Source organism: Armigeres subalbatus, chromosome 3 (genome assembly GCF_024139115.2).
Source record: "Armigeres subalbatus isolate Guangzhou_Male chromosome 3, GZ_Asu_2, whole genome shotgun sequence".
Taxonomy (NCBI): Eukaryota; Metazoa; Arthropoda; class Insecta; order Diptera; family Culicidae; genus Armigeres; species Armigeres subalbatus.
Window position 1 is genome coordinate 422,969,508 of NC_085141.1, and position 27,922 is coordinate 422,997,429.

Here is a 27,922-nt window from a genome sequence, read left to right on the forward strand (position 1 = left end):
TGCGAACTAATAAAAAAATCAATATTTGTTGCAATATAAACAATTAGTAGCTCGTAAGAACGTGTTCATGACACGATATGTAAATGTTTCAAATATGTTTTTACATTTGGAGATATCATCGTATTCTCCACAATAGGGTAGTGACCAAAACAGTTTTTTTTGCATGGGTGGTAGCTTCCTGGGATGTATCGATGGGGAGCGGACAGACTTCGGTGATTGCCAGTCGATATTGGCCATGGGCAGTACGAACCTGTACTACCCGGACACGTCCGTCCATACCGGGAACACCTGTTGAACCCGACCGAGGTTCCATCTCATTGGCGGAGCATTATCGTCCTTAAGCAGCACAAGCGTTCCAACCTCGATATCCGGATGGATTGTTGGCCACTTTACGGTCCTGGAGTTGGGCCACGTAATCTCGTGACCATGCTTTCCAGAAATGCTGGAGACCTCATTGCATTTTCTGGAACGAATCAAAGCGATTAATTGGGGTATTAGACAAATCGGGCTCGGGGAGGGAACAAAGTGGATCTCCCACGAGCAAATGGCCTGGAGTAAGGGCAACAACATCTGCTGGGTCCGACGACATCGGACAGAGTGGACGGGAATTCATTATACCCTCGATCTGGATGATCAAGGTGTGGAAATCATCAGTGTTGATACCGTGTCCTTGTCGATACAGGTGATACTTGAAGGTCTTTACGAAAGCATCCCAAAGGCCCCCAAAGTGAGACGAACGAGCGGGATGGAAATGGAAGGTGATTCCCGTTTCTGCGCAGAAGTTTTGTAGTCCAAGCGATTTGTGCATTGCGTCGAACTGGTTTAGATTTTCCTCGAGCATACGGTTTGCTCCGACAAAAGTACGTGCATTGTCGCAGTATATATCGGATACACGACCACGACGTCCGACGAGACGTTTTAGCACATTGATGAATGCGTTGGACGTCAGATTGTACACCATGTCGATGTGTACCGCTTTCGACGACATACATACGAAAATAGCGACGTGTATCTTCACCGACGGACCGCGACGATTTGGAAACGAAACGCAAAATGGCCCGCAATAATCGACGCCACTACTGCGAGCAAACGCGCGCGACGGCGTGATACGAATAGCTGGTAGTGGTCCCATAATTCGGCCAATGTCTCGGGGACTGCATCGGCAGCATGTGATACACTCTCGAACAACTTTCTTGCGAGGTCACGGCCTCGTATTGGCCAGTAGCGCTGCCGCAGTGTCGACAGAAGAAGTTGTGGACCTGCATGCAGAATTCGCAAATGAGTACTTCTAACGATGAGAAGTGTAAGGTGTGCTTTTGAGGGCAACACTAGTGGATGTTTGGTATCGAACGGAACATTGAGATGTTGTAGTCGACCGGTGATTCGGAGCAACCCATCTGCGTCCACGAACGGGTGTAGAGATTTCAATTGCGACTTGAATGAAAAAGTTTTGCACCCTTGTGGTTCTTAATAAACTCAATGTCTTGCGAAAAATAGGCCCATTGCGGTCCAGTTCGGTCGCTGAAATTGGACCCAGTTGCCGAATTTGAGGTGGCTTGGAACGGTAATTTTTGTAGAATCACAGTAACCAGGCAACCTTGCATTGTAAATGGGAGAGCGATGAGTGTTGTTCGATAAGCTCGATTGTAGCATGATTGGTGGTGACCACAACCGATACGACTTGGCGAGATTCAGCTGTACGAGCTTCTAAATGTAGTTTTGACATTTTGATGCAATTCTCCGGCCAAGTTTGAGCATCTTGCCGTAGGTAGGGTGGCCCATGTCACCAGAGAGTGTCGCCTTTTAAGAGAGAATGAGCAATTCCCCTCGAAATTTTGTCTGCAGGGTTCAATTCAGTAGGAACATGACGCCACATATTCCCACCTGTCAAACGATGTATTTCTGCAACCCGATTTGACACGAAAACTTTCCAGGACGATGAAGATGAGGCAATCCAGTGGAGCACGATTGATGAATCGGTCCAAAACGTGACCGGGAAAGATAGTTTTGTCGAATCTAATATAAATTCTGCCAGTTGCGCGCCAAGCACTGCAGCGCATAACTCGAGGCGTGGGATCGATAGCTTGCGAAGTGGACTGACTCGAGACTTTGACATCACTAGGTTGCAACATTGTTCTCCATTCGAGCTGATGGTTTTCGCGTACATACAGCATCCATACGCATTGTCAGATGCGTCCGAAAAAACATGGAACTCGAGAATTCGATAATTATCGGCGAGAATTCGCCGGGGAATCGAAGCGAAAAGAGAGAGCGTTTATTTCGAGTCGAAAGTGTGTCCACCAAGTTAGGTAATTCTCCGGCAACGCATCATTCCAATTGAACTTTTCCGACCACAACGCTTGAAGAAAGATTTTTGCACCAACGATAGCTGCTCCGACAAGGCCCATCGGATCGAATAGGCGAGACATCTCCGAAAGAACTGAACGTTTTGTGATTGGCTCCGACGAAGAGAAGACGGGTACGTTGAAGCTGAACTCATCTGCTTTTGGATGCCATAGAAGACCGAGCGCTTTCACCGAACTTGGTTGGCTTATTTCAAGCTCGCTCCGGGAGTCCCGAAGTGATTCCGGAATGTGAGAAAGTACCGCGGAACTATTACTGCACCATTTTCGCATTTTAAAGCCGCCTGACTGAAGAAGCTCAATTAGCTGGAGGTTTGTATCCACTAGACGTTGTTCATCATCATGTCCCGATAAATAATCGTCCACGTAGAAACATTTGTTGACTGTTGGAGCTGCCAGCGGATACCTTTCAGCTTCATCTTTAGCTAGTTGGTTGAGGACACGTGTGGCAAGGTACGGTGCCGGTGCGGTACCATACGTCACCGGTTTTAAACGATAGGTTTTCAATTCATCAGATGGATTTTTCGAAACAGGATCAGTTGCAGCAAGCAATCATCAGGGTGAACCCACACTTGCCGATATATTTTTCGGCATCTGCACTCACTGCATACCGAGGAACACGAAAATTGATGAGAGTAGAGACGAGCGGTGGTTGAACAGTGGGGCCGATGTAGCAGAGATCATTCAACGAAATATTGTTGCTGCCCCTACACGAGGCATCAAACACTACACGTGTTTTGGTGGTTGTGCTGTCCGGTCGCTGAATCGCATGATGAGGAAGATAGAAGTGTGGTGTTGTTGGAGGAATTTCGGTCGTGTTTTCCTCCATGTGCTCCAACGATAAATACTCATCCATAAACTTGGAATACTCTGCGTGTAGTTGTGGGTCTGACGATAGCTTTCTCTCGATCGCTGAGAATCTGCGTTCAGCGATTTTGAACGACTCTCCCAACGTGTCAAGCATTTCCCCACGAATCGGCAAACGAACCACGTACCGACCATCAGAGGCTCTGGAATGTGTCTTCCGAAAATGATTCTCGCAGTACAGCTCCTCTAACGATAGCGCCTTGCCCTTCTCGAAACTCTCCACCTCCCAAAACTTGTGAACCATCGACTCCAAGTTGTCGATCGAAGTTATGTTACACACAACGGTTGGAGCAGTTTTCTGCTCAGCTTCACCAGCAACGACATATCCGAAAACTGTTTTACGTAGCACTGGTAAACCTGCGCCTAGCGAGATTTGGTCGTTCTCCAAAATTGAGAAGAAGTTTTTGACACCAATGATGAGGTCCACGTCATGAGCGACATTGAATTTGGGCTCAGCAAGCGGAAGGTGGCGTGGAATGACCCATTTCGAGATATCCACCGTTGTGGTGGGCAGAATCCTGGTTAGTGTAGACAATATCAGGAATTCCATAGTGGTTGTGTACGATTCAGATCGTGACGACACAGTGATATTGGTTTTGTGTTTCACTTGTTTGACTGATTGGCTAATACCGTACACTTCGATTTTTGCTGACGTGCGTTTCGAACAGAGTCGTTGAGCGAGAGATTCTGTTACAAAATTTGCTTCAGAAGCACAATCCAGCAAGGCGCGAGCGAGAATATAACTGCCATGACCGTGTTTTACTTTGACGTAGGCAGTAAGCATGAACACCGATGACATGCATGCTTTCGAAACGAAAGATTGATTTGGAGTTACTGTTTGGCAATTCATCACTTGCGAGGAGCTTTGGGGCGAGCATGGCGGTACAACTGGCGGAACCGACGACGAAACGGACGATAACGAACGATTGACAAGCCCATCCGACGGCGACGGGGCCGATCCCATAACCCGAGGGACCACGTGACATTGATCGGCAATGCACGACACCGACGACGGCGATTCGACAACCGATGCCGATCGTGAGGATTGTTGACATTGACCCACCTGTGCCGCTACGGACTTATCATGGATTTCTGTACTTTGGAGAACATATCATCGTATTCTCCATAATAGGGTAGTGAACAAAACAGTTTTTTTGCATGGTATGACTGGCTTTTATTTTGTTTTGTTCTACGTTCCTTATCATTTATTTATTTTAGTTTGTCTTCAGCTATGACTGTACAGACAGATTAAAACTTACATGTCTAATTGTCCTTATATCAAACATTTAGCAGAAACTCTAATCACAGGAATATAAAAGCATTCTACGCACACGTTTAGAAGCACGAAACATCTCTCGAGAGGGTTGGTTTGCCCGAAGTTTATACGATGGCATGCAGTCCAAAACAACAAACGCTGACGGGAGCGGCGAGCAGGAACAAAAATATTTACCTGCTGTAGAAGATCGGAACAGTCTATTCGTTTGCTAATTATGTCAAAGACGAACATTTTTTGCGTCGTTTTCGTAGAGACTCCAATCGTATTAACTGACGCTGGTTTTCGTACAGGGGCAACCTTATTGGTTTGTACCACGGTAGTCGTCGTAAAGCGAAACGGAGGAAGCAACGTTGAACTCTTTCAATTCTAGTGATGTGCGTTTCTTGGAAAGTGCCCAGACTTGCACACCATATTCTAGAATACTTCTGAACAAGCGAACAGTACAGTACCTTCAGCGCGTACACGTCACGAAACTTGGATGCGTTGCGACGAAAGATGCTGAGTACAGCGAAATCCTTTGCGATTGTCGTGGTAATATGCTCGTTGAAGTTTAGCTTGCTGTCCATTATTACGCCAATGTCTTTGATGGATGATACTCGTTCCAATGTTGCATCTTTTTACAGAGTATTCAAATCTCAGCTGCGTTCTACTTCTGGTAAAGCTTATAACCTTGCACTTCATTGTGTTCATTTCCATCTCGTTCGAAATACACCAATTAGCTATGGCATCGATGTCTTGCTGTAGAGCAGCACAGTCAAGCAGCGTACTGATTACACGGTAGATTTTCAAGTCATCGGCGTACATTAGGTGTTGACAGCACATGCGGTAACTCAGGTCGTTGACAAACAGTATGGAAATCAGAGGCCCAAGGTAACTTCCTTGTGGAACAACGGAAGGTGTGGCGAAGCGGTATGACTCAGCGCAACCAGTTGAGAAGTCATGCTGGAAACCCTAACCGTTCAAGCTTTCTTATTGTTAAATCGTGTCAAAAGCATTGCAGAAATCCACGTAAACGCTGTCGACCTGGCAACGTTTGTCCAAGCAGAAGTTGAGCGTGCTAGTATACACCATTAAGTTAGTTGCGGTCGAACGGCTTTTTACAAACCCGTGTTGATATTGCGAAATTATAGGTCTCGCAACAGAGTACATCATATCGTGGATCAAAAGCTCAATGGAAATTGGACGATAGTTTTCGACGTCACGAATGTTTCCGGCTTTGTGTATAGGAGTAACTGCTGCCAACTTCCACACATCCGGAAAAACTGATTCCGCCAGCGAGAGATTGTATAACAAGCATACCGGAGCTCCGAGAGCATCTGCGCATCGTTGAATGAATACGGGAGGTAGTTTGTCTGATCCCGGACCTTTGGAAGCATCGACAGAGTTCAATGATCTGACAACGTCTGCTACGGTGAATGATGGGCATGGAAGGTTAATGTCGTAGGATGGAAGCATGTTTAATTGCTCCGGATGAATTCGTGGAGAGTCAGTGTTGTAGACAGTCTTGAAGAATTTTGCGAAGAGTTCGGCAGAGTCGGACTCGTCTATGCTAGTTTCGTCACCGAAAGACATATCCGGCGGCATATGTTGTTTGTTTTTCTGCCTACTACGGATGTGACGCCAAAAACAAGAAGGATCTGATTTGACCGCATCTTCAACACGAAAAATATAATCACGGAAATGAAGTGTTTGTCCTCGTCATATTTAATTACAGATGTGATAAAATGCATAAAATGTTGTCATAATAATTTAATGCACCATGCGTCTCCATATGATCGGATGCTTATTTAAGGTTCCCGCAAACACAAGCAACACGACAATTAGGGTAAACGTTATAATGCGCCCCACCTGTCCAAAACGCCCTTTGATTTCTAGAAAACTATAACTAGTTAAGGGCGAAAATCAGTTGGTACCTATAAATATTTGTAAAACCATCACACTATGTGAATGTGTAAGTATTTTTGTATTACAGAATGAAAATAATAGCAAAATACAAAAAGTTACAGTTTTGAAGTAATTTTAAATGTATGTTTGCTCAACATTCTGATGCGACTCTAGCATACTGTCTGCAAAACTTGCAATGGACCACTCAGTTGGCCAACAAAATAACTTTTATCAGTGGTTTAAATGATATAAAATTGCTTTCATCTTCAAAAATGTAATGTTTTTCGAAAATATTCTTCACTCTTCAAAACGCCCCAGTGTATGTAGGACGATACCCTTACCAACTGAACACAAGCGTGGCGAGCTTGCAGCAGTTGTTTCCAAATTATATGGAAATTATTGAAATGTAATTCAAACCTACTTAACTGGACTTATGTTGGTTTTTAATGTCAAGCACATAAGGATTTGTAGTCCTTTATTATGAGATTGATAAAATTTTAATGAAGGGCTATGGAACGTCTTTGGTTGAGGTGGGGCGTATTGCCCAGACACTTTTGAAATCCATTTTTTCACGACTTTTCGAAAAAGATTTATTACATGTTATCTGTATTATTTTATATGACTACTCAGTACTTACGGGGAATGCATTTGCGATTTCTTGGACTACCAAATAACACAAAGTGTGCATAAATTGCGTTGAAAAGTAAAAAGTTATCGAGGAGTTGCCTTAGGGGAGGCATATTATACCGTCTTACCTTACGTCGCAATTCTATCGCTTGGCGACTACGATTCTGTCGCCATTGGTATGGAAGCGTAAATGGATCATTGCTTGCAGCGACCCAACGATAGAATCGCTGCGGCTAGTTGTCGCCGTAGCGGCGATGAAATCGCTTAGGTCTGGGGGAGCCTTTAAATATGATGAACATATGTACGTAGGTAGAACATGCAAATACGGCAAAAGAACATCACGAATACTTTTTTACTGTCGATCAGACGGCAACATTTATTTGGAAATATGACAGCTAGCTATTCGTGCCTGTATTATTGCCGAGTGTCTAATCAAAACATTCATAAGTTGACGGCGAAGCAAGTGATAATTAAAAAAATGAAAATTTCTTCCACTGCATCGGGTAGAACAGGTATGACCTACAATTTTGAATAGTTATTTCATCGCTGGTCGATCAGTATTCATTCAGTTGATATCGCAAATACATTTATCTAAGTTGTATTATACGTCCCCGTAAGCTATGTGTTCCGATTCTTTTCGTATGCGATGCATTTTGAGCTGTCTTCCCCTGCGATGTGAAGGTATATGGACGTAGAGGACAACTAGTGGATGCAAAGGAAGAAGGGAATATAGAACGGGTAAAAAAGATCAATTCATCTACAATGTAGATTGTAAAATATGGATTGCATTTTCTTCAATTATTTTCTTAGTTTTCGGTAAATCACAAAATACATTATACTAAAATCAACGATAATACATTACGGTCACAGTTGATACTTTTTTGTATATCTTTATTAGCGAGACTTTCAGCCCAAGGCTGGCTCGTCTCGTGAATTGATACTTATTTCTGGTAGTAAATATTTCATAGCTGGAAAATTATTCATCCCATCGTATTGTTTCCGTGAGCTGCTGGTCCATTTTTTTTAAACTTTATTATCGTGATTTTTTATGTTACAGATAAGTTCATCACGTTGCTGGTCCATTGAAAATCGGCTCATTGAGGATCGACTGAAGATAACTGAATACATATTTTTTTTCAAATGGACGTGATTTTTCTTAGATTGAAATGAGAATCTGCTTTATTCAGTGATTTTACCTTTCTTAATATTTCGTATCCGCTAAGAACAGTACGTCATCTCAAAATAAAAAAAGAAATCATAAAAAATCCTTCCCGGCCCCGAAGGCCATTAACGATCTACCAGTAATTTAAGGAGGCTATCGGATCGACCAAACTAACCAAACCAGCGAGAATGCACCGCACACAAGACACAAAATAAAGGAAAAAGAAATACGGCTTTTCAATTTGAACACGTGCATCCCAAAATGATGAGTTTTTTTTCTCGAGCCTTCGAACTCATCGCTCGCAATGCTGCTCGGTCCGGCAGGGACCACTAAACCAATTGCTCATGCCTGGGCCAGGACGCGGACGACGGAGAACAGCGAAGAAGAACACCGTAGAATGTGTGCTGCGAGGAGGATAAAAGTTCCTGCTCTGTGTCGTTATTTTTATCGTGTTTTCTTCTTACTGCTGGCCGCCGTCGGTCGTTGACGAACTTGAGTTTTATACATGTTTTCAGTCAAATTGCTATGAAAATTAACTCCACAGGGTGACCCGAAAGATATTTTTCATTGAATGATCTTGATAATTGTTGAATCGAACTTCTACTAGTCTAGTTAGCATTGGCATCTTTAGAAGAAATTATTCGACAGCAAAGCCTACCTCGATCGAACCACCCTGTCCCGGACTGGCCGGCTCCGGTGCCTCGGGTTGTTTTTCTGTTTTGCTTTAACAGAGTGCACGTGTTCAATGAAAGTGTGGGAAAATATCTCGAAACCCAGTCACTTGATTTTTTTTCCTTTATTTATGTTTTTGCTGTTTTCCGCTTTGGGCCGTTGTTTCGGTGCGGTTCTCGGTTATGCTACGGCACGGCGAGCATAAAAGGGCCCCTAGCTAGGACAACCCGGTAACTGCAGCCCGGCAAACTTTGAGGGCAAGAGGCGACGACGGACGGGATGAAGGACCAGACAAAGTTAGGGTGTATTTAAAGTAAGCAAACATCATAAAAAAGAACGATGATGAAGGAAATGTATAAAATTACCCCATACTGACAGAGCTGCCTATATCTACGCATGCGGACATGACTCCTGGGGAGGGCGGACGGGGGAGGGCAACCGGGCGAGTGAGGTTGCATCCCAGGCGAGAAATAAGGACACTTGTTCGCTAGCCATGGGAAAGTAGGAATTTTGAGGTCTGTTTGGATTTCTATGAAGCAGAAAGAAGGATCTTTTGAAGAGGAAAACTGGAAAACGAGGATCATTCTGTTGAGGAATGCGGGACAGGTATTGGGTTATTTCCAGTGGAATTTGCTTCAGCTCAAATCAGACTGTTGGGTGGATTGATTGTAAATCGTTTCATAACCCACACCTACCTAGATTGAAGGAAAATGATAATCTTTTTTTCTTAATGCCAGCAAATTACGTGTCGTTTCTAACGATTCCTGAAAACAAAGTGTGACTAAAAGGTTTTCGAGTCCTTCTTCGCTTCCTTTTTTTGTTACAGAGAACTGAATTTTTATTCCCGATTCTGTTACCAACCAACGGAGTAGTCTCTTAAGGCTTATTTCGTGGGATAGTTTCTGGTGGAACAATACCAAAGTTTTATTTTTATTTAACAGTTCTTTGGTCGTTTGAATGCTGCTGCTGAGGCAGTTTTTTGTTCTGTGGTGGACAAAAGCCAAATTGAAAGTATTTCTTCTGGTAACACAATATATCCTTTTTGGCACTGAAGCGGAGAGGGATTTCTTTTGGCTTTGGCTTCCTGTACCATTGCGTTGGACAGAATCTGCAGCAGCACCAGTGAGATGTTACAACAATTGAAAAGTTATAACAATATCATCAAAGTGTATAACCTCGGGGCGAATCGAAGTAGGCCGTTTACCATGCGTTTGTTGGGTTACTTGGCGGAAAGCATGGCCAGCGGTGTGCATGCGATTTGTGCGTTTCTTGCTTTCGGGTGGCGAAAAATCGATTTTGGGAGAATTTGCCGGGTACCGTGCTTGGCTGCATTGTGCGATCTGGAGATCTTTTCAAACATTGACCCTTGTCATGATGGGTTGAAGCTCTTCGGTGCGATTCGCCCGTATAGTAATTTCGCACGTGTTCAGAAAGGATGAAAGGAAGGAGTTCTGTGATCTTGGAACTGATTGTGTGGAGTTTTTTCTTCACTCTGGAACAATTATGCGATCGCCATACAATATGGGTTCGATTTTTATTCAACTTTCATCAGATGACGGTCATATGGAGGAGATTTGTTGCTTGTATTGTCATGCAAGGAAGACCGTTTCTTCTGGATGGAATTTGATTCGGATGAAGGAATGTAATGTTTAGAATTGAGGGTATGTTTGAATACAATAAAGTTAGTATCGTTTAGATCATTGAAAAGTTGATTGAAATGCCCATATTTTTGATAAAGGCTAGAATGGATCACTTCCATTGTTATTACGGAAAGTTATTTGAGATTAATCCTTACCTCATAGATTAAAAGCTTTGATCTGGCCACGAGGTCCGCGACGTTAGGCATATGTACGTTAATCATGAAGCCATTAGGCATAAGTACGTTAGTCGCAATGGACGTTAGGCATAATTCTGCCTTCTTTATGTAATGACTGAGCTGTTCTTTAGGACATTTTTTGCTTAATTTTTTGCCTAACGGGGTCGAAGGTAAGTTGGTCACCTAATTTTAGAAATTGCATAAGCTTAATGGCTCTCATATGTTCCGTGGGAGGTTTAGGAATTATATCTTTCATATAATTTCATAACACTCCATAGTTCAATAGTTCTCTGTATCTTATTTGCGAGGTTTCAGTTTTTTAGTCTGCATATTTTTAGGCGTAGAACCACATGCATGTTTTTTCTCTAATGAAGACAACAACACATGCCGAAACGTTGGGACAGATCTTAAGCGGTTGTTCCTAAAATATCTAGACTGAAAAGCCGAAACCTCGCAAATATTTTAACATGAGCAGTCGAACTCTCAATCTACTAAAGTTCCCTGTATCGTCCACAAAATTTTCCTCAGTTTTTGTGAGAGCAAGGCCCAGAATACATCTCGGATAGGAATAGAACAACAGTAGATAACGTTTTGCCTATCAACAATCTTTTTTATAACATAAGACACAGATAGCATAAAGATCGATAGGAAAGCCTATGATTGTACCTTAAACATTTTGCTAATAAAAAAGAAACAGTAATCACTAAGCCACCCAGCCCCATCCAGCCCCATCATATCTCCTACTCCTTGGCGCTTTGCATTTTAGAAGTCATGAATTAATTAGATTCCTAGGTAAAGTAATTATTTATGGGGTAAGAAAATTATATCGCGATCCTTTTTTTAGATCTGACCGGGATTTAAACCGATGTGGATATTAATATTCGGAAGTTGATGAATTGAAAAATATAAAAAATATATGTTATACAGCATCAGATGAAAAAAAAACTTCAGAATTGCAGAATCAAAATAGTGGGCAGAAATATCGAATAAAACTTTTCGTGGAAATCCTTCTGTTAGCATGTGCCTGCTCACAGATTTGGCCTCTTATTGGTATATGATCTTTGGGATGGCCCATCCCATCCATTAAAGAATTCTTTGACCACGACCCGACACAGTTACCCGGAACACTCCCCCATTCGGATATATTACTTAACAGTGCTTCTCGGTTGACCCCAGCTGACATCTGAACCTGACCGCACCGCACTTGGGTGGTTAGCGAAATGCGTCTGACCGGCCCCTTTTTTCTCCCTATGGATTAGTTCTTCCAAAGTGACAGTTGGACATGCGGTACGGACAGGTGAAAAGTTTTGCACTTGCCCACATCAAACGAATCCGGCCGGTCTCACATATGCGAACCTCTGCGCCCTGGAGGGTCACTTCAAAACTGACCGCCGACATTCGATTCAAAGGCGTTTTGGGAGGTGTGACCCAGCGATAACCGATATCTGGAAGTCAAACACCGAAAATCGATTCGAGGCGTGGACTACATGGCTATAAGTCTTACGAGATGTAGGTCGCATGTGGCAGGCAGATCTAATTCGATTCCTTAATCGTTGTAGTCGTTCTTTGTTCCACAAATTCAATGTGAAATTAATACGCAATCATCTAGTTTTCGGCAAGTAATAAACAAATAAACATCGGTTCAATGTAATCACTTCCGCCCGGCAAAGCCAGCTTAAGTACGTCTTCAATTTCGTTTGGGTTTCTTAAGACGAATCATTACCGCTTGTGCTCGGTTTCTTAGAGGTTTCACATTTACAATCCGTGGATTGTTCGAAGGATTTACCAACCCATGGATTCGGAAAGAAGTATAATGATCGTGCTTTGTTGTCCCACTCACAAAAAGGCAGGTTAATTTAGGCAATTTGACGTTCCTTTCATTGGCACAGTGATGAAAATATTTTCATCCCGCACGTTACGCCTGAAAGGAATTGCTGATGAAGTGAGGAGCGAGGACAATAGAAAGGATCATTTTTTACGAGATGAGAAAATGATCAAAAAATAGAAACGAAAATCAAATATAATACTGAAGCTGTTTCGTTGGTCGCTTATTTGTGGATGATTTTTTTGAGGATCTGATCGAAACTGGATTCGGATTTTTCCTTCAACTTGCTCCCTTGGTTCTGTTATCGATCAATCTGCAGTAGAAGAAGTACAAATCTTTACACGGTATAAGATAACCGTTCGCCACAGAGAAAACTCACAGGTACCTGCTCTTACGGTTCGATCCCGTGCTCTTCCGGGCCTTACGGGCCCAAAAAAAAAAACACAAATCCCTCAGTCGGCGGTAGCAAGTAATTTCAGAGGCTCCGCTCTGTCGGCGGAGATTTATGATTGCACAGTCCGGACCTCCAAGGATTTAGGGAACAGATTCCTTTCCGCCCCTGGTAGGTACCTGACCATGGATGGCACGTTTAGTTCCCAAAAGGACTTCGAAATGTTTAATCACTTGTCCGGGCGGACAAGTATTCCCATTACTAAGATCCTATCTGCATAGACTTCCACTCTGAGCGGGATGCGGGACTTGAAGAACAAGTTCGGGCAGTACCTGATTCTTGCACTTGGAAGTGATTTTTTTGCATTAATTTTCCCTTTCCCTTGAAATGCTAATGAGTCCATAAAATATGGCATATTTTTCCAGAACAGTTTGAAAGTTGAACGCAAACCTTTCCCACGGTTCAGTGCAAGAGGTTGCAGGTTTTTCTTGAAAAGGATTCCTTTCGTCAATCACTTGACTGCGATAGACAAGTTTTCAGATTCTCACTGCATAGTATTTGCTAGAGTGGGTCACAGGAAGGCAAACTAGTTTTGGGATAAAGAGGAAGTGCGATTTTCTTCTACATGTTTTAAAGCTTAATTTGAAATTCTAATGTTGTCGTAAAATATGGAAATGTTGTCAAGCAGGTATTGGATTTTTACTACGGATTTATCCACATTTTTGTGGAAAGCAGGAATTCCATTAATCACTTGTTTCGTTGGACAAGTATTTCTGTTCCTGAGATCCTATCTGCATATGTTGAGAAGGAAAGTGGAATTCTACCTGATTTTGCATTTGAAGTGCATTTGGATAGTTTGCTTGAAATGCTAATGAAGCTCATAAAATGTGAAATTCTTCCGAGCAGGTATCCGAGGTTTGGTGAAAAATTTTCTCACGTTTTTTTGCATTTATGGCGGATAATGCAATTGGCACTTGTTTGGAAATTAAGATTTGAATATTCATGATCAACCAGACTTTGAAATACTAAAATTAGGGACGATGCCAAATAAACGCACATTCGCCACCCAGGGAGCCATTTTTTTTCGAACTTATTAGCCTTGTGCATAGTTTTAAAAATTTATCATTTTGTGTAACGTATGAAATAACAATAATTTACCAACTTTCTCATGTTGGCACGTTTGAATTGATCGGAGAGCAAGTACAATTGTCGTCAACATGTCAATCCCACTGTGATGCTGCGTGAGTGAAACAAAGTTTTTCGTTTCGAGACACACCGGATAGGGGGAAAAAGTCACTTGCTCACGTTCCATTTCAATTGATGCTGTGTTTGGTCAGTTGCCTTAATGCTAAGGGTCCAAAAGGGACCGGATCTTTAAATTTTTCTCTCCCTAATTATAATGACCTTCGGGTGAACGTGGTGCATAATAGAAAACCGGTCAATTATCCCGGTCGACTATTTACGTTCTGGTGGTGGTCGAAAGATTCTAGGATTTTAAAACCGGTTCCACCGGATTGGTTTTTCGTTCGGATGATTTTTCAAGGGATAATTTGAGTCCGGTTCTAGGGGCCTTCCGAGCCTTCATCGTTTAATTGGAATATAATTAACTTCTTCTGGACCACGTTATAGCCCCTATTTAAAAGATTTTAGGAAATACAACTTGTGCTGACCGCGTCTAAAAAAAAATCAAACTTTCAAAGTCGTTAAGCCATTTGCCTTGGAACCCATGCCACGATGACTGCCCCGATAAGACGATCGTGGGAAATGCAAACATCGAAGCGTGCTCCACTTTTCTTTTCGCAACCGGACAAAGCTGATAACACTCCTGAGGGGTGACAGGATGCGACCTGATAAAACGTGTTCACGGCAATCGGAAAGTCAACAGATCGCGCGTTTCTGTTGCGCATGGGCCCGGAAAGTCAAAGAATCGAGCCCAGCGCATTCGTCACGCTCCGTTCAAGAATTTTCGTCCGGCACGAACAATCGATGCCATTCAGAGCTGGAAAGAAGCCCGGCATGGAGAGGTTGAGGATGAAAAAGCAAACAAAAAAGCGAAATGCCTGGGACAAAGTAGGCCCTGAGGTCTTTCATCACCGTGGCAACAAAAAACGTCCGGCTTAGAATAGAAACTGGGAAAACTGTTTTTTCATCCTCGAATCGAAAATGGACGTGTTTCGACACGTACAGTTCGGATGGTGCGGGTGGGGTCCAGGGAGTGGTGACTTATTATTGCAACGATGGACATTAATAATTGAGGACAATGTCAGGGCGAAGCAATTGACATCGCTGCTCCTTTCCTGGGTTTTTATGGGAAAATTGGCGGGATTTATCGATTATTTATTGTCCTGGGATGCCATTTGATTTGAGTTCTTTGGAAATTACAGAGGCTATTTAGTAGTCTTTTGGTTGCACGGATAAAGGAGGAACATCTGGAAGTGGCTTTTATTGATGATCGTATAGATACTTTTGGGCATTGTCGATGCTGTTTGAGAAGCAATTCAACGGAGCGTCAGCAGATGCTGCCTCGTGAAAAGATGTTTGGTTTGCGCTTGTGATGACGTGATAATCAATTTATTAACTTCTTCAACGACCTATTAACTAAAATGGCGATCATGACAGCTTCATGTACGTATAAATAATCGATCATTTTATTTAACAATTGAAAGCTTATTTTTTACGTGCAAAAAATCGTCTTATCCAAATTTGATCAGTCGTTCAGCGAATAGTGACTTCAGCAACACGGAGCCTTCCGTAACTCCGCGCATGGAAAAAGATAATTTAGATTAAGTTCCGGAGACGAGCCAGCCTAGGGCTGAAAGTCTCCTGAATAAAGACAAAACAAATGATTATTTTCGAGAAATTTTGGTCGCTATCATCTCGTTTAAAATGTTAGAAATCAATACTAAAGCACTTTATTTGTTATGGCAATGCACCAGTTAGCGAACGCAATGCCTAAGTATAAATATGAAGATTCTCATGATTTTGCTATCAAGACTAAACTTTTGATATTTCTCATGATCTAATTCATTCTGATTGTTCAATACAAGGAGCATTTTAAGTTTTATAACGCTCTTGAAGACCATAATTCACTCTTCAAGAGTGTTATAAAACCAGCATAAAACCAAAATGTTACAATGGCTGGTACGGATTCTCATGACATAGATTTAATTATTTAGCGATATTCCAAGCAAATGATTTGATTTTATTTACAAATGATTTATTCATTTGGATAGAAAGAAGCTGAGCAACAAAAAAGGTTCAAATTGAATAAATGTGTGCCTATGCAAACAATACTAACTTATAAAACGGAAGAAATTCAGTTCGGGTTTTGGAAAGTTTTAGCTCTGCTGCTGTTTAAGCTTGGTACTTATTTGGCGACCAGTACGAGGTCAGTTTTACTTAATATAAGCCTCGTCTGTTTATGAGCGCTCTCATCATCGATCGGATAATGGACCTACAAACAAACTTCCAGGTTTTTCATAACAAGCTCCTATTTAGTGCTAAGCCCATCTTACCAAATTTATTCACATCCAGATGACTGAACTGAGGAAGGGAAGAACGAATATTATCCCGATATTCCGAACAATTTTCTCTGAGGCACATTTTTCTGATACAATTGCACTATGAGACCTTCACTTCAACACGTGCGAAAAAATTGCACAAACATTTGCGACCGCGAGCATGGCACACTATGGCTGAGCATCAATCTTGTATTTGGAATAAAAATGTGCCGTAAAAATGCGTTATTTTAGAAAACGCTAAAAATTATATCTAAAGTGTAATCATTCTTTTCGATTGGTACCAAACACATTGCTTGTTCTCAAGTAGGTCATCATGTTCTTAATTTGTTAATTTGGAATTTGAATGGAGATAGGCAGCATTGCGGATAAGTGTGCATAAAACGTATCCACGTCAAAGCTTTTATACCCATTGGAAACGTATAGCATTTGCTTACCCCAAAACTTCAACACATTAATAACTCCAAAGTTCGAGTGAGCACCAATTTCTCTACAAAGTGATTAACCACCCCTTTCAAACCACCAATCCCGCTGATGGTTGAACCATAATTGGCACACGTGTACACCGATTAACTTCCATCACCAATGAACAATGAAAGCACCATCGACGTCGTCGTCGTCAGCAGCAGTAAAGTACCCTACAATTAGTAGAGCACGCTCTACTCGTTCCCCAGACCACCAAGCCCAACCTGATCGGGCACCGATCCATCACCATCATCATCCAACCGGGTGGAAACCAAAACAAAAACATCAACATGCGTTAAACGGTTTAATTATTGGTGGCGGCGGCGGCGGTATCAGCGAGCCCACCACGTGTAACACCTGATGCGTATTCCCACGGTTCGCGACTGCCGCTGGTTTTTTCGCCATGCTCCTTTCGCTCTTTCTTCGATGCTTTTTTTTTCTTCTGCTTTGTTTCATACCTATTTGCGATCGTATAATTGATGCTACTGAATGGGGTGAAATTGAACGAAGGTAGGCAGAGGCGTTCGATAAGAGCAAAAACAAGTAGTCGTATCATTAACAATTTGTTGTTATGTCAAACCAGGCGAAGGGCGAGGAAAACCAAGCAGGCGACGGGAAAACCTGTTTGCTTCGATCATTGATGACAACCAGCGGAAAAATGTAAACAACTTTGGTGGACTTGAAAAACCTCATGTGATATTATTTTCAAACAGTGAGAAGAGTAAAGAGTTTTGTTTTTGCTTTTTTATATTTTAAAAATAAACAATTGGAAGACAGTGGATCACAATTATGCTTAAAATTCTAATATCACAATTAAAATTAAAGCTGGCAACCTTACGAGAACTAATTAAAGCTTTATCCGTTTTTTCGTAAACTGCTTAGTTACTAAAACGATGGAAGAGATCATGATTTTGTTGCGGGTATTGTCAGTCTGACACGTTAGTTGGCTTTTTGTGGACCAGAAAAAAACCGTTCAAGCTTGGGCCCATCTATCGCAAAATTCCTGCTGGGGAACCTGGTGATCGGAGAAGCAGTGGCACGGTTGGATCAGATCACTGTCGGCTTCGCGGGCCATCGTCGTCCAGAAGAAGGTACCGGCCTCGGTGCGGGCAAAGTGCACCGGGACGTACTGTTCCTCGGGTTCAACTGGTTGGATTTGAACCTGATTATCCTCGTACACAAAGATGGCAGCGTTGGCATGGCACTCTGCAATTTCCGACAAGAGCTGCGCTTCCAAACGCTCGTTGGCATCGTTGTCGTAATCGTAATCCGGCACGAAGTTCTGTTCCGGAACGTAGTAGTACTGTTCCTGGGCGTTCTTGGTTTGCTTGGCTTCCTTCTTGCTCTTGAGCAGAGCGGCGATCGGCTTCAGGATCTTCTTCAGCTTGTACACCGGCGAAGACTTCATCAGCTTCATGTTGTTGTATTTGTTTTCGTTGATGCTGTTGTTGCTGTGGGCAACGTTGTATCCGTGAGAATGCATCTTCACTGATTTGAGTATTTTTCCGTTTAACTGGCACTATGGGGGCACTTGGCACTTTGAGTTTGGTTTGTTTCGAGTTGAACTTGAAACGAACGTTGTAAACGTTTAGCGTTCTTGGTAAGTGAATGCACTTGTGAACTGAACGAGTGATGAACTGAGTATGCTATCCCAAAGCAGACACGGTCCCTTATATACCCGTCGACGGCCTTATCTCAGGGGGTAGATTTCCAAAAAACCGCATCCCCTCTCACTCACTCGCACTAGGCACATGACGGAAAAAGGATCATCACCGACTCGACCCAGTGCGGTGCGGTGCGTGCATGCGAAGGAGGGAAGCAAAGTGTAACGCGCAGAGGCAGAGGGACAAGGGAAACGACGAACGAAAAAAGCATAAACGCGCTCGTCGAATCAGGGCTCGGTATATGGGGCAGGTGTTCCGTTCTCGGCTCCGAGACTGTGTAATCAGAGAAACCTGAGAGGGAACCACACTTGTGCACCAGGGTTGCGGCGTGGGACGAAAAAGGATAGCAAGTTGTAGGACGACGACGAAAAAGGAGCGTAATTTAATAAACTACAGAGTATAGGAAAAGCAGAATTTTCGAAATCGTGGGAACTCAAATCTTTTACATTTTCCCACAGCCTCGAAGCCCCGAAAAAAAAGGGCAGATGGTTAGCGAGGGTGATTATATTTTGTGTAGTGCAGGATAAAAAGGCGATATGCTCTGGTCTCATATTATATGCGTGGACCAAGGAAGAGAAGGGACGAAAAAACACTCCTGTTTGTGTATTCAGAGCATGGGAAACTGTTAAGAGAAACATAAAACTGCGAAGAGGTTTCACATTGTGTCCTGTCTGTTATGGGATGCTTCATTCATAATCAATTAATCCCCGTTTTTCACTGCTGATGCTGCCTATTGAGAGGCTGTTGCAATATGTATCCTACACCCATTGCACCTTTTGTGTTTGCATGGAATCCTTGCTCCAGGATCGTGAGAAAGTTCCTGCATCCCACGATTTTTTTCCATTGTCTCCTCAGCACCGGTTTGTTCGGAAAACCGTTCACGACCCACTAAAAAGGAGACAATTAAGGCTTTCTTAATTGGTTTGGAACCTATAAGGACCTTCATGCCCTCAGTGTTATGCGATCCATGTTTTTTACTTGGATATGCCATTATCCGTTAACATGAAATCTGGCTAGACGACAGTTAAGTCTGATAAGAATATCCAATCGAAGCAACCCTTCCATTCTCTTCACGCATTCTAACATGAAAGCGAGTGGAGGTAATCAAAGCAATCACCATCATCGAGAAAACGAGCCTAGGCCAAAGATATCGTTGAGTTTGAGCGCAAAGCCGTATGTGATCATGCGGTTTGTTTACATTTTTTTTTACCCCCGCGCTCATACCGTGTGGACGGCGGGCGACCGGGCAGCAGCGAGCATAGTTTGCTGTTGTGGATGCCCCATGCCTTTTTTCCGTTGCATGGCATGGGCATCGCCTCCTCATGTGTGGTGTACAAGCGTGTGGTTTTTTTTATTCGTTTCGGTTTGTTTTGCTCAGCACGTTACCGGCGACCGGCGACTGGGAGTGCGCGCTTCGCTCGGTTGCTGCTCGAGCTGCTTTTGATACCACGTGCAGAGCGCGAGATATTCACGCGCCTTCCGTTGTCGGTTGGTTGGTGGCAACGTTTTGGAACACGCGTGATATGTTGGTAGATGGCAAATGAAATGCTTCCAACGTGCAATGGAATGGGTGGCGGGTGCACACCGAAATAGCACCACCCGATGATGGGTGCAACGTGGACCGTTGTGCATTGTTGGTGCTGGACATGGACGAAGCGGAACATGCAACAAACTGTACGGAGGGTAGTAGGCCGTGCGTTGTTAATGTGGAATTGCAAGTGGAAATGGGTTGTGTCAGGGGGTCAAGAGCTGACTTATTTCTTGTTTACATTTTGGTACGTTACAGTTATGTCCATCAATGATAAGGCAAAAGTAATTGCGTTGTTGGAAAATAGAACGTCAAGACGTCCACTAATGACGTAAGAGTATTGTTGGTTGGCAGGACTGGCAACTCATCTTCGGAATTAAACACAAATTAAGCCTAAAAGTGACAGTTCGAAAATTAAAAATTACCCGGCCATAAGGATCGCAGGTGCTTTCTAATAAGAACATCCGAAAAAAAATCGTTGTCTATGAAAAGTGATCTCGCTCTGTAAGCAGTAAGTTCAATATGAGTTTAATTCGAGAAATGAAACAGACGGATATTTCCCTAACCAAATCTAGTGGCATAAGGAGAACACTTTTGACTATTTTATTGCCATGACAACTGGGTTCTCCGCCTAAAACCTTATAGAAACAAGTTTCATTTAACCCATAAATATGTGGATAGCAATATTTTCACTTGAATGCCAGTATTTGATGATTGAAAATATCCACAAAACTATTCATTTTCATAGTAGGGGAAGAAGAGTCATGTTTTACTCATATTTATCGTATTTGGCATGGCCGTAACAAAACTAGACCTAAAATTATGTTGGTCAGGGAATCAATTTTTTTTTGATGCGCGTGCGAAACAAGCGACAAAAAAGAACCAACGACAAAGCTTTGTTTCTGTCGGAGATAATAATGACAAAGATCCGAACAATTTTGTCAGCAACAAAAAAGAAGACAATTTTGTTGCTAACTTTTGCATTATCTCTACAGCAAATTTCGGTTTTATGCTATCGTAGCTTCTGCTTTTATGGAAATATTTGAGAATCTAACTGTAATAACAAAAATAGCTTTGTATTTTCGGAAATATCAAAGCATGCAAGGCAAATGATTCTTGTCATATTGTGTTCGGGTTCTGATAAAGGCTTGTTGCGAGGTGCGTTTGTCAGTAACAAACTCTGTTGATCACAAAAGGTATATTGTTGGGCGTTGCTCGAATATTGATTCCCTGATGTTGGTTAGGCGAAAAAGTGTCAAAATAAACGATAGAAAGGTTGAAAAAATCGAAAATTTCCACATTTTGCTGAAACATCTAACGTTTCGGGGAGGTAAAACGCCCTAGGAGGACTAACCTACAATGTACTACGCGTCTCCACAAACTGTCCATACCAGAATGCTAATTCGCCGACGCGTGCTGCATTGTTTCCTAAATATCACCACTTGATTTCACTTTTTCCAAAACTGTCAAGACAAAAACAACAATTCTCGGGTGCTTATTCAAAAGGACGTATGTGATTTTGTAAACAAAGATTCAAACGTCGATTTGTTCAATCTGATGGCACTCCCACGCAAACCAACACCACCAACAGGTAGCCGAAGGCTTCCCCTACCTGCCTGTGGTGATGGTTTGCGTGGGAGTGCTATCAGATTGGACAAATCGACGTTTGAATCTTTGTTTACAAAATTACATACGTCCTTTTGAATAAGTACCCGAGAATTGACGCATTTTTTTGTCCAATCTGATCAGTTCTTGCAATCGCTTTTTATCTCTTAAAGAAATATCGATGATCGTGTTGTGGGTTGTAAACATCCCACCCTCACAGAATCGCTTTCAAAGCCATCCTGTAATGCTATTCGAATCACAATTTTTTTTTGTGCGCTTACTCATTTTCTTATTTGAAAACTAGACGAACCTGCCCGATCTAGGTCGGGCTGTTTTTTTTCGGTCAAAATGTCAATCGTATCGATTTCAGTTCGAGCTTAATGGCTTCCCTTAGAACTCATAAAAACGTTACAGTTTGACAGTTTTTCATCTTTTCCAGTCAAATTTGCCTAAGACCAATCGATTGGTAAGAAAATCAGTCATATTGCCTCGAAGGAAATGCAACCTTAGATCAGCTGTGTTTATATATACAAACAGTTCGCATGGGAGACTTGAGAAATCATAAAAATACAATAATAGGGTAAATGTTCCGATAGTCGTGGATATTCCTACAGTTGCGATAGTTTTATTTTTACACAATCTACGTACTAAACATTGTAACCTATATGGTCTATCAGTTTGTTGTTACACAAAATAACAACAAGTTAGGAATCAAAATCGGTAAAGTATCACCAAAATACCTTATATTTATATCTGCTTTCAACCAATAGTTGCGTGTCCCATATTAAAAAATGGGATTCGCATTTTTAAGAACACCAATTAAAAAAAATACCGCGACTATTGGAACACAGCACCAATAATCGGAAGTAACGTTTTAGGTAACAATTTACAGATTCTGCTGTGGTTGGATCACTTTGAATGTAAAATATGATTGATGAGCTTTTGGATGCATACTTGAAGTAAGCGAAATGGAGTACAGACTTTGTCTGAGTGAACAACCAGTGGTCGTACTGGCTTAGTTCCTCCGCTATTGGATCTTTCAGTCTAGCTTAGATAAATAATAATGACAAGTGATCAATCATTGAGAGAGGCACCAAGTCAGAGTGATTTGAAACAATGGATAATAATCATTCTGCTAGCAGTTTATGCTGCTGTAATTTTAAAAAGGCGAACGCAAAAAAAGTCGCTAGAAGCTAAATTTGATTGGCTCAAAGTTGAGCCAGCCTTCACAAATTTCTGAAAAAAGTGCTCCGTTTCAGCTTCCGTCAAATTTCAGTGTTCGAATGCCTTTGATTTTGTGCTTTGATTCTTTTATTAGTCACTTAATCTTTGTAGGACTGGTATTTCAGGCCGGATGTTTTTGTGTGGTGTGGAAGGATTAGTGATGTGGAGTTTTTTTTTCTAGGTATTCAGATGGAATCTCCGGTGAGTATGCTACGATCTACACTTTAAATTACTTTATGCTATGTAACAAATTTTAATCCATGCAGTTAATGTTCTGCCCTAACATATTTCTACAGTGATCGTCTATTTTACCAAAATTATTTTGTTATATCCTTATACCGTTAAATAATTTTTTTTTTGGTACCGTAACCGTATTTAATCGTATCGTAATTTTGTAATTAAGTTTCTGATTATTTTGGAAAGAAGATTTCGCTCTGAATTAAACATATACTGCCGTGAATCGCATATCTGTCCCATATGAATAGGAAACCCAGCAAATATGGGACAGAGTGATTCACGGTGATTCACGGCAGTATATTGAGTAGAGCCCAAGTCTGAAACACCGCGCTGAGGCGACATTTATCACTTTATTTCGAATACATATAGGTACTTGAAATATGGGTGTCAGGCCATTTGGCCGAAGGTCATTTGGTCGAAATGAGAAGTTCATTCTTCATCTTAAACTTTCTTCCTTCTCCCTTCTGGCATCTTCTTTCTTCTATCTGTCTTTTTTTTCCTTCTTCTTCCTTTTTTTCTTTTTCGCTCTTCCTTTTTCATTTTTACTTATTTCTTCTCCCTTTTACATTCTTCCTTCTTCTTTCTGCATTCTTCTTCCTTCATTCTTCTTCTTTCTTTGTTCTTCCTTCTTCCGTCTTACTTCTTCCTGCTTCCTTTTTCTTCTTCCTTTTACTCCTTTATTCTTCCTTCTTTCTTTTTTCATCTTTTCCCACCTTTCTTCTTCCTACTTTCTTCTTCTTTTTTTCCTTCTTCTTTCTTCTTTCTTCCTTCTTCGTTTATTCTTCTTTTATTCTTCTTTTTTTCTTTCTTTCTTGTTGCTTCCTTTTTTCTTCTTCCTTCTCAATTATTCCTTCTTTCTTCTTCCTTTTTCGCTTTTTTCTCTCTTCTACCTTTTTCCTTTGTCCTTTTTTTAATTTCTTCTTCCTCCTTCTTTCTTCCTTCCTCTTTCTTCTTCCTTCCTTCTTCTTTCTTCCTCCTTCTCTCAGCCTTCTTCCTTCCGCTTTCTTTTTCTCTTTTATTCCTTTCTCTTTCCTTTTTCTTTCTTGCTCCTTCCCTCCTTCTGTCTTTCTTCTTCCTTCTTTCTTCTTTCGCCTTCCTTCTTTCTTCTTCCTTTTTCTTTTTCTTCTTCCTTTTTCTTTTTCTTTCTTTTTCCTTCTTCCTTTTTCCTTTTTCCTTCTTCCTTTTTCCTTCTACTTTCTTCTTTCTTCACTATTTTTCTTTCTGAAACCGATCTTAACACATTTGAGGCAAAAAAAAAAAAATTAAAATCACGATATCATCAATTTTACCTATGCTTAGAACAAGTAATTGTATTTTACCAAATTGAACAAGTATTGAGCTTTATAATATTGATCGACATCAAAAACTTTTTGATATCTGAACAATTAAAAATTACATAGTTTTATCAAAGTACCCCGTCTAAGGCGGTCTTGGGCATTAGAGTTACTTGTTGACTTCATTAGATGATACAATAATAATATTACGTAACGCAAATTTGGGAAATTCCTTATCCCTCCCTACTTCAAAGCGTAACGTAAGGGTTTCTAATAATAAAAATAAATTTATTATATTTGTTTATAATTACTTCAGAACAAATTTTACTCCCGTTGAAAAGTATGATCTTTAGAGCACAAAAAAAAATTATTATCATAACAAGATGGTATGTTGAGCTAAAAGAATGAAAATCAGGTTAAACACAAATAAATATAAATGTGCGAAGCTCGACAGAAAAGCCTATGATTAAAAAAGGAAAAACTGTACAATTCAATATTATCAAGTGAAACACAAATAAACATAAAAATGGCAAAAAAGCAAAAGAATGGTTGATTATTACTTACTAGCTCGACATTTTGAATCAGGTTGTTTGTTTCGACCTTTGATCCTTCGACCTTTGTACTCAGATTTTTTGTTTCGACCTTTTGTCCCTTCGACCTTTTGACTCTTCGACCTTTTGTCCTTTCGACCTTTTGACCTTCGATGTTTTGTCCTTCGATCTTTTGTACTTCAACCCACAGAGAGCGTATTTGAAGGGGTTGTTTTCTGAGCTTTTCATTTTTTTTCATAGGAGGGCTCTGAAATTTGTATGGGTCGTAACGCTCTAACACATACCCTCCTACCCTCTACAGCGTTATGTAGTTTGTGAATGGGTCCTTAGTTATTATTTATTACTAGCAGACCCGACGAACTTCGTTTCGACTGAAATCGATAAAGTTATTTCGAAATTTCTGTTTCATTTGTATGGGAGCCCTCGTTCCAGAAGAGGAGGGATCACAGAAACATATCTTCACTGCAAAAACCTCCACATGCCAGATTTGGCTCCATTATGAAGAAATTGGTGTATCATTTGTATGGGAGCCTCCCTTTCCAAAAGAGGGAGGGGCCTCGAACCACCTTAAGAACCTTCCCCGGCCCCAAAAACCTTTGCATGCAAATTTTCACGCCGATCGGTTCAGTAGTTTCCGAGTCTATAAGGTTCAGACAGACAGAAATTCATTTTTATGTATATAAGATATCCATTTTCTGGGCGCTATTTTAAAAAATATCGGAAACTCTAATTAGAGGCGAGTGGTTTTGACTTTTGCGATATTAAAGTTCAATTAGGCCGATACAAATATTAAATTTATGTATTTTATGTCACCCCCTTCAACTTTCCAATAATATTTAGGGGGCTTTTAATTTTTTTATTAAATTTTGAACTTGTACATCACTGTTTTTATCTTGGTACGAAATTTATCATTTATAGACCATAAATTTGTCACCAAGAGTATTTCAAATGAAAATACGAGCATATAGGGGGGAAAGACGGCTTTGGCAGGAACAAAACAATAATAGAACAAAACCTGCCAAAGCCGTCTTACCCCTTATCACTGTCGGAATAAATATTCTATATCCTATCAGGTCATGAATATTACGGGGACTCTTGTTACAGATTCTCCCTAAGCTCCCTTGAAATATGTGGCCGACCTATGTCCATCCACTTTTTCAGCATCTATTGTTATCGGTATTTGTTAGCTCACGATATCCAGCTGTAAGGTCGTCCGAATTATAAATTTTAGACATCATATGCGTGTTATTTCGAAGACTCGCGAAGGTGGCCCCAGCCTCTTTTACTCATGCTTCTATGTCAATCTCAATTTCGCCACCTGATGATATTAGACTGTCAAGATATTGAAATCCCCGATCGTCCGACTACTGCAAAGTTTGAGGACCTGTTCCCGTTGACACTCAAGAACCTGGTCATGCTGACGTTGATGATGAGATCCACCGCAAAGAAGGCTCCCGAGTCTCCTGAAACACCCTTCATTCACAGTACTGGTTGGAGTAAGCAGGACTCAGAAGTCTTTGATTTACAGATCGCCATGCATATTATGTACAATACAAAGTGTTAAAATAAAAAAATTACAGAACTTTTTCTTACATTTTTTATTGAAATTTTTATACATCCGGCATTACGCAATTTTATCCGAGGTAACCCCTAGGGTCAGCAAAGGTACCCCCAGGGGTACATGTGCCCCAGGTTGAGAACCACTGATCTAGAGGACTTTTTAAGGCATTCAATGAGAATATTTCCAATACTAAATGTAGGTACTTTTATCATAGGCAGCGCCTCAGTTATTTCAATACTTAAAGCTGATTTATGAGTTTCATTTACATGAACATGTTAAGGTCACTCCTGACGGAATCCAAGTTCCAAAGTGCTCACGTTTTCGGGGGCACATAACTCGATTCAGAGGCGGCGCACAACTGTCATTTTTGTTGATTTAGCTTTGCTGCGTCGCAGCATGCGTGAAATAATAAAAATGACAGTTGTGCGTTGCTTCCGTATCGAGTGGTGTGCCCCCGAAAACGCGAGCACTTTTAAACTTGGATTCCGTCAGGAGTGACCTTAAGAACGAACTCACAGTGCTAAAAACAATCAAAAACGATGTTGTCTTTCAACATTTCTTTCACTTTCTTTCAACGCTGTAGATAGGAAACAATTGTTGTTGAATTTGAAGTTGTTGCCTATCGATTATTTTGTTCCTTGATTCATCGATAATATTGACAAACTTATAACTCATGACTTAACTTGCAGTAACTGCGATCTTTTCGAAGTTTTGAACTAAATTTTAAATTCAAAACTGCCGTCAGTGGGGGTGAAGTTGGGCCAAAATGTAAAATCGCCTACTAATATTCCTTACCTTATCCGGCACCTTTATTGATCATTTGAATATTTGAGTCACTGAAACTTACACACTGAGGATGCTTGAAAAATCCTAGTCAAACATTCAGTTGATTCTTTGTGCAATTTCACTGATTCTGGTCAATCACGGATTAGCAACCATAGATATGTGTGACTACACGTCAAAACTTTTTTTTTCTAGTGAACCCTCCATGTTCCTACAACATTTATTTTCACAATTTATGAGAAATCAATTACATAAAATTATCCCATGTTTCAGTTCAGCATAAAACTTGTGTGAATATGAATTAGTTATCAAACGTGAACTTTTACAATTTATCTTCAGTTTTGATAAACAATCGTTTATTGCTTCTGTAATACTCTCTTAGATGAATTGGCCGGGATTCTGCCAAGTCGCAGCAGGCGCCAACAAAAAATCACTCATTTTTCTGCCCAAGCTTTCGTTTAGCAGATTCAATTGATTGAAAATCGTATTTGATTTCCCACTACCCCATAACTAAGGATATCTTACAACAAATGTGTGGATGAATTGATAAGAAATGGTTACCGTTTTATTTTTACGATCAAAATATCACGTCAGTCAATAAGCCGCTTGGTGCGTTTTGGCAGAACCCC

The 27,922-nt window shown here is 41.1% G+C and overlaps 3 protein-coding genes across 3 annotated transcripts; all 3 read right to left on the reverse strand.

Moving 5' to 3' along the window:
• Positions 1-451: 451 nt before the first annotated feature.
• LOC134223124 (uncharacterized) lies at positions 452-961 on the reverse strand. Its single transcript, XM_062702262.1, has one exon. It carries the CDS (start codon positions 959-961, stop codon positions 452-454), a length of 510 nt encoding a protein of 169 aa, XP_062558246.1.
• Positions 962-2,898: 1,937 nt separating this feature from the next.
• LOC134223125 (uncharacterized) lies at positions 2,899-5,072 on the reverse strand. Its single transcript, XM_062702263.1, has 2 exons — positions 4,907-5,072; positions 2,899-4,322 (listed from the first exon to the last, which is right to left on the reverse strand). Exons 1-2 carry the CDS (start codon positions 5,070-5,072, stop codon positions 2,899-2,901), a joined length of 1,590 nt encoding a protein of 529 aa, XP_062558247.1.
• A 12,523-nt stretch (positions 5,073-17,595) lies between these two features.
• On the reverse strand, positions 17,596-18,519 carry LOC134224361 (enhancer of split malpha protein-like). The gene has a single exon (XM_062703695.1). It carries the CDS (start codon positions 18,347-18,349, stop codon positions 17,840-17,842), a length of 510 nt encoding a protein of 169 aa, XP_062559679.1. The 5' UTR covers positions 18,350-18,519; the 3' UTR covers positions 17,596-17,839.
• Positions 18,520-27,922: the final 9,403 nt, after the last annotated feature.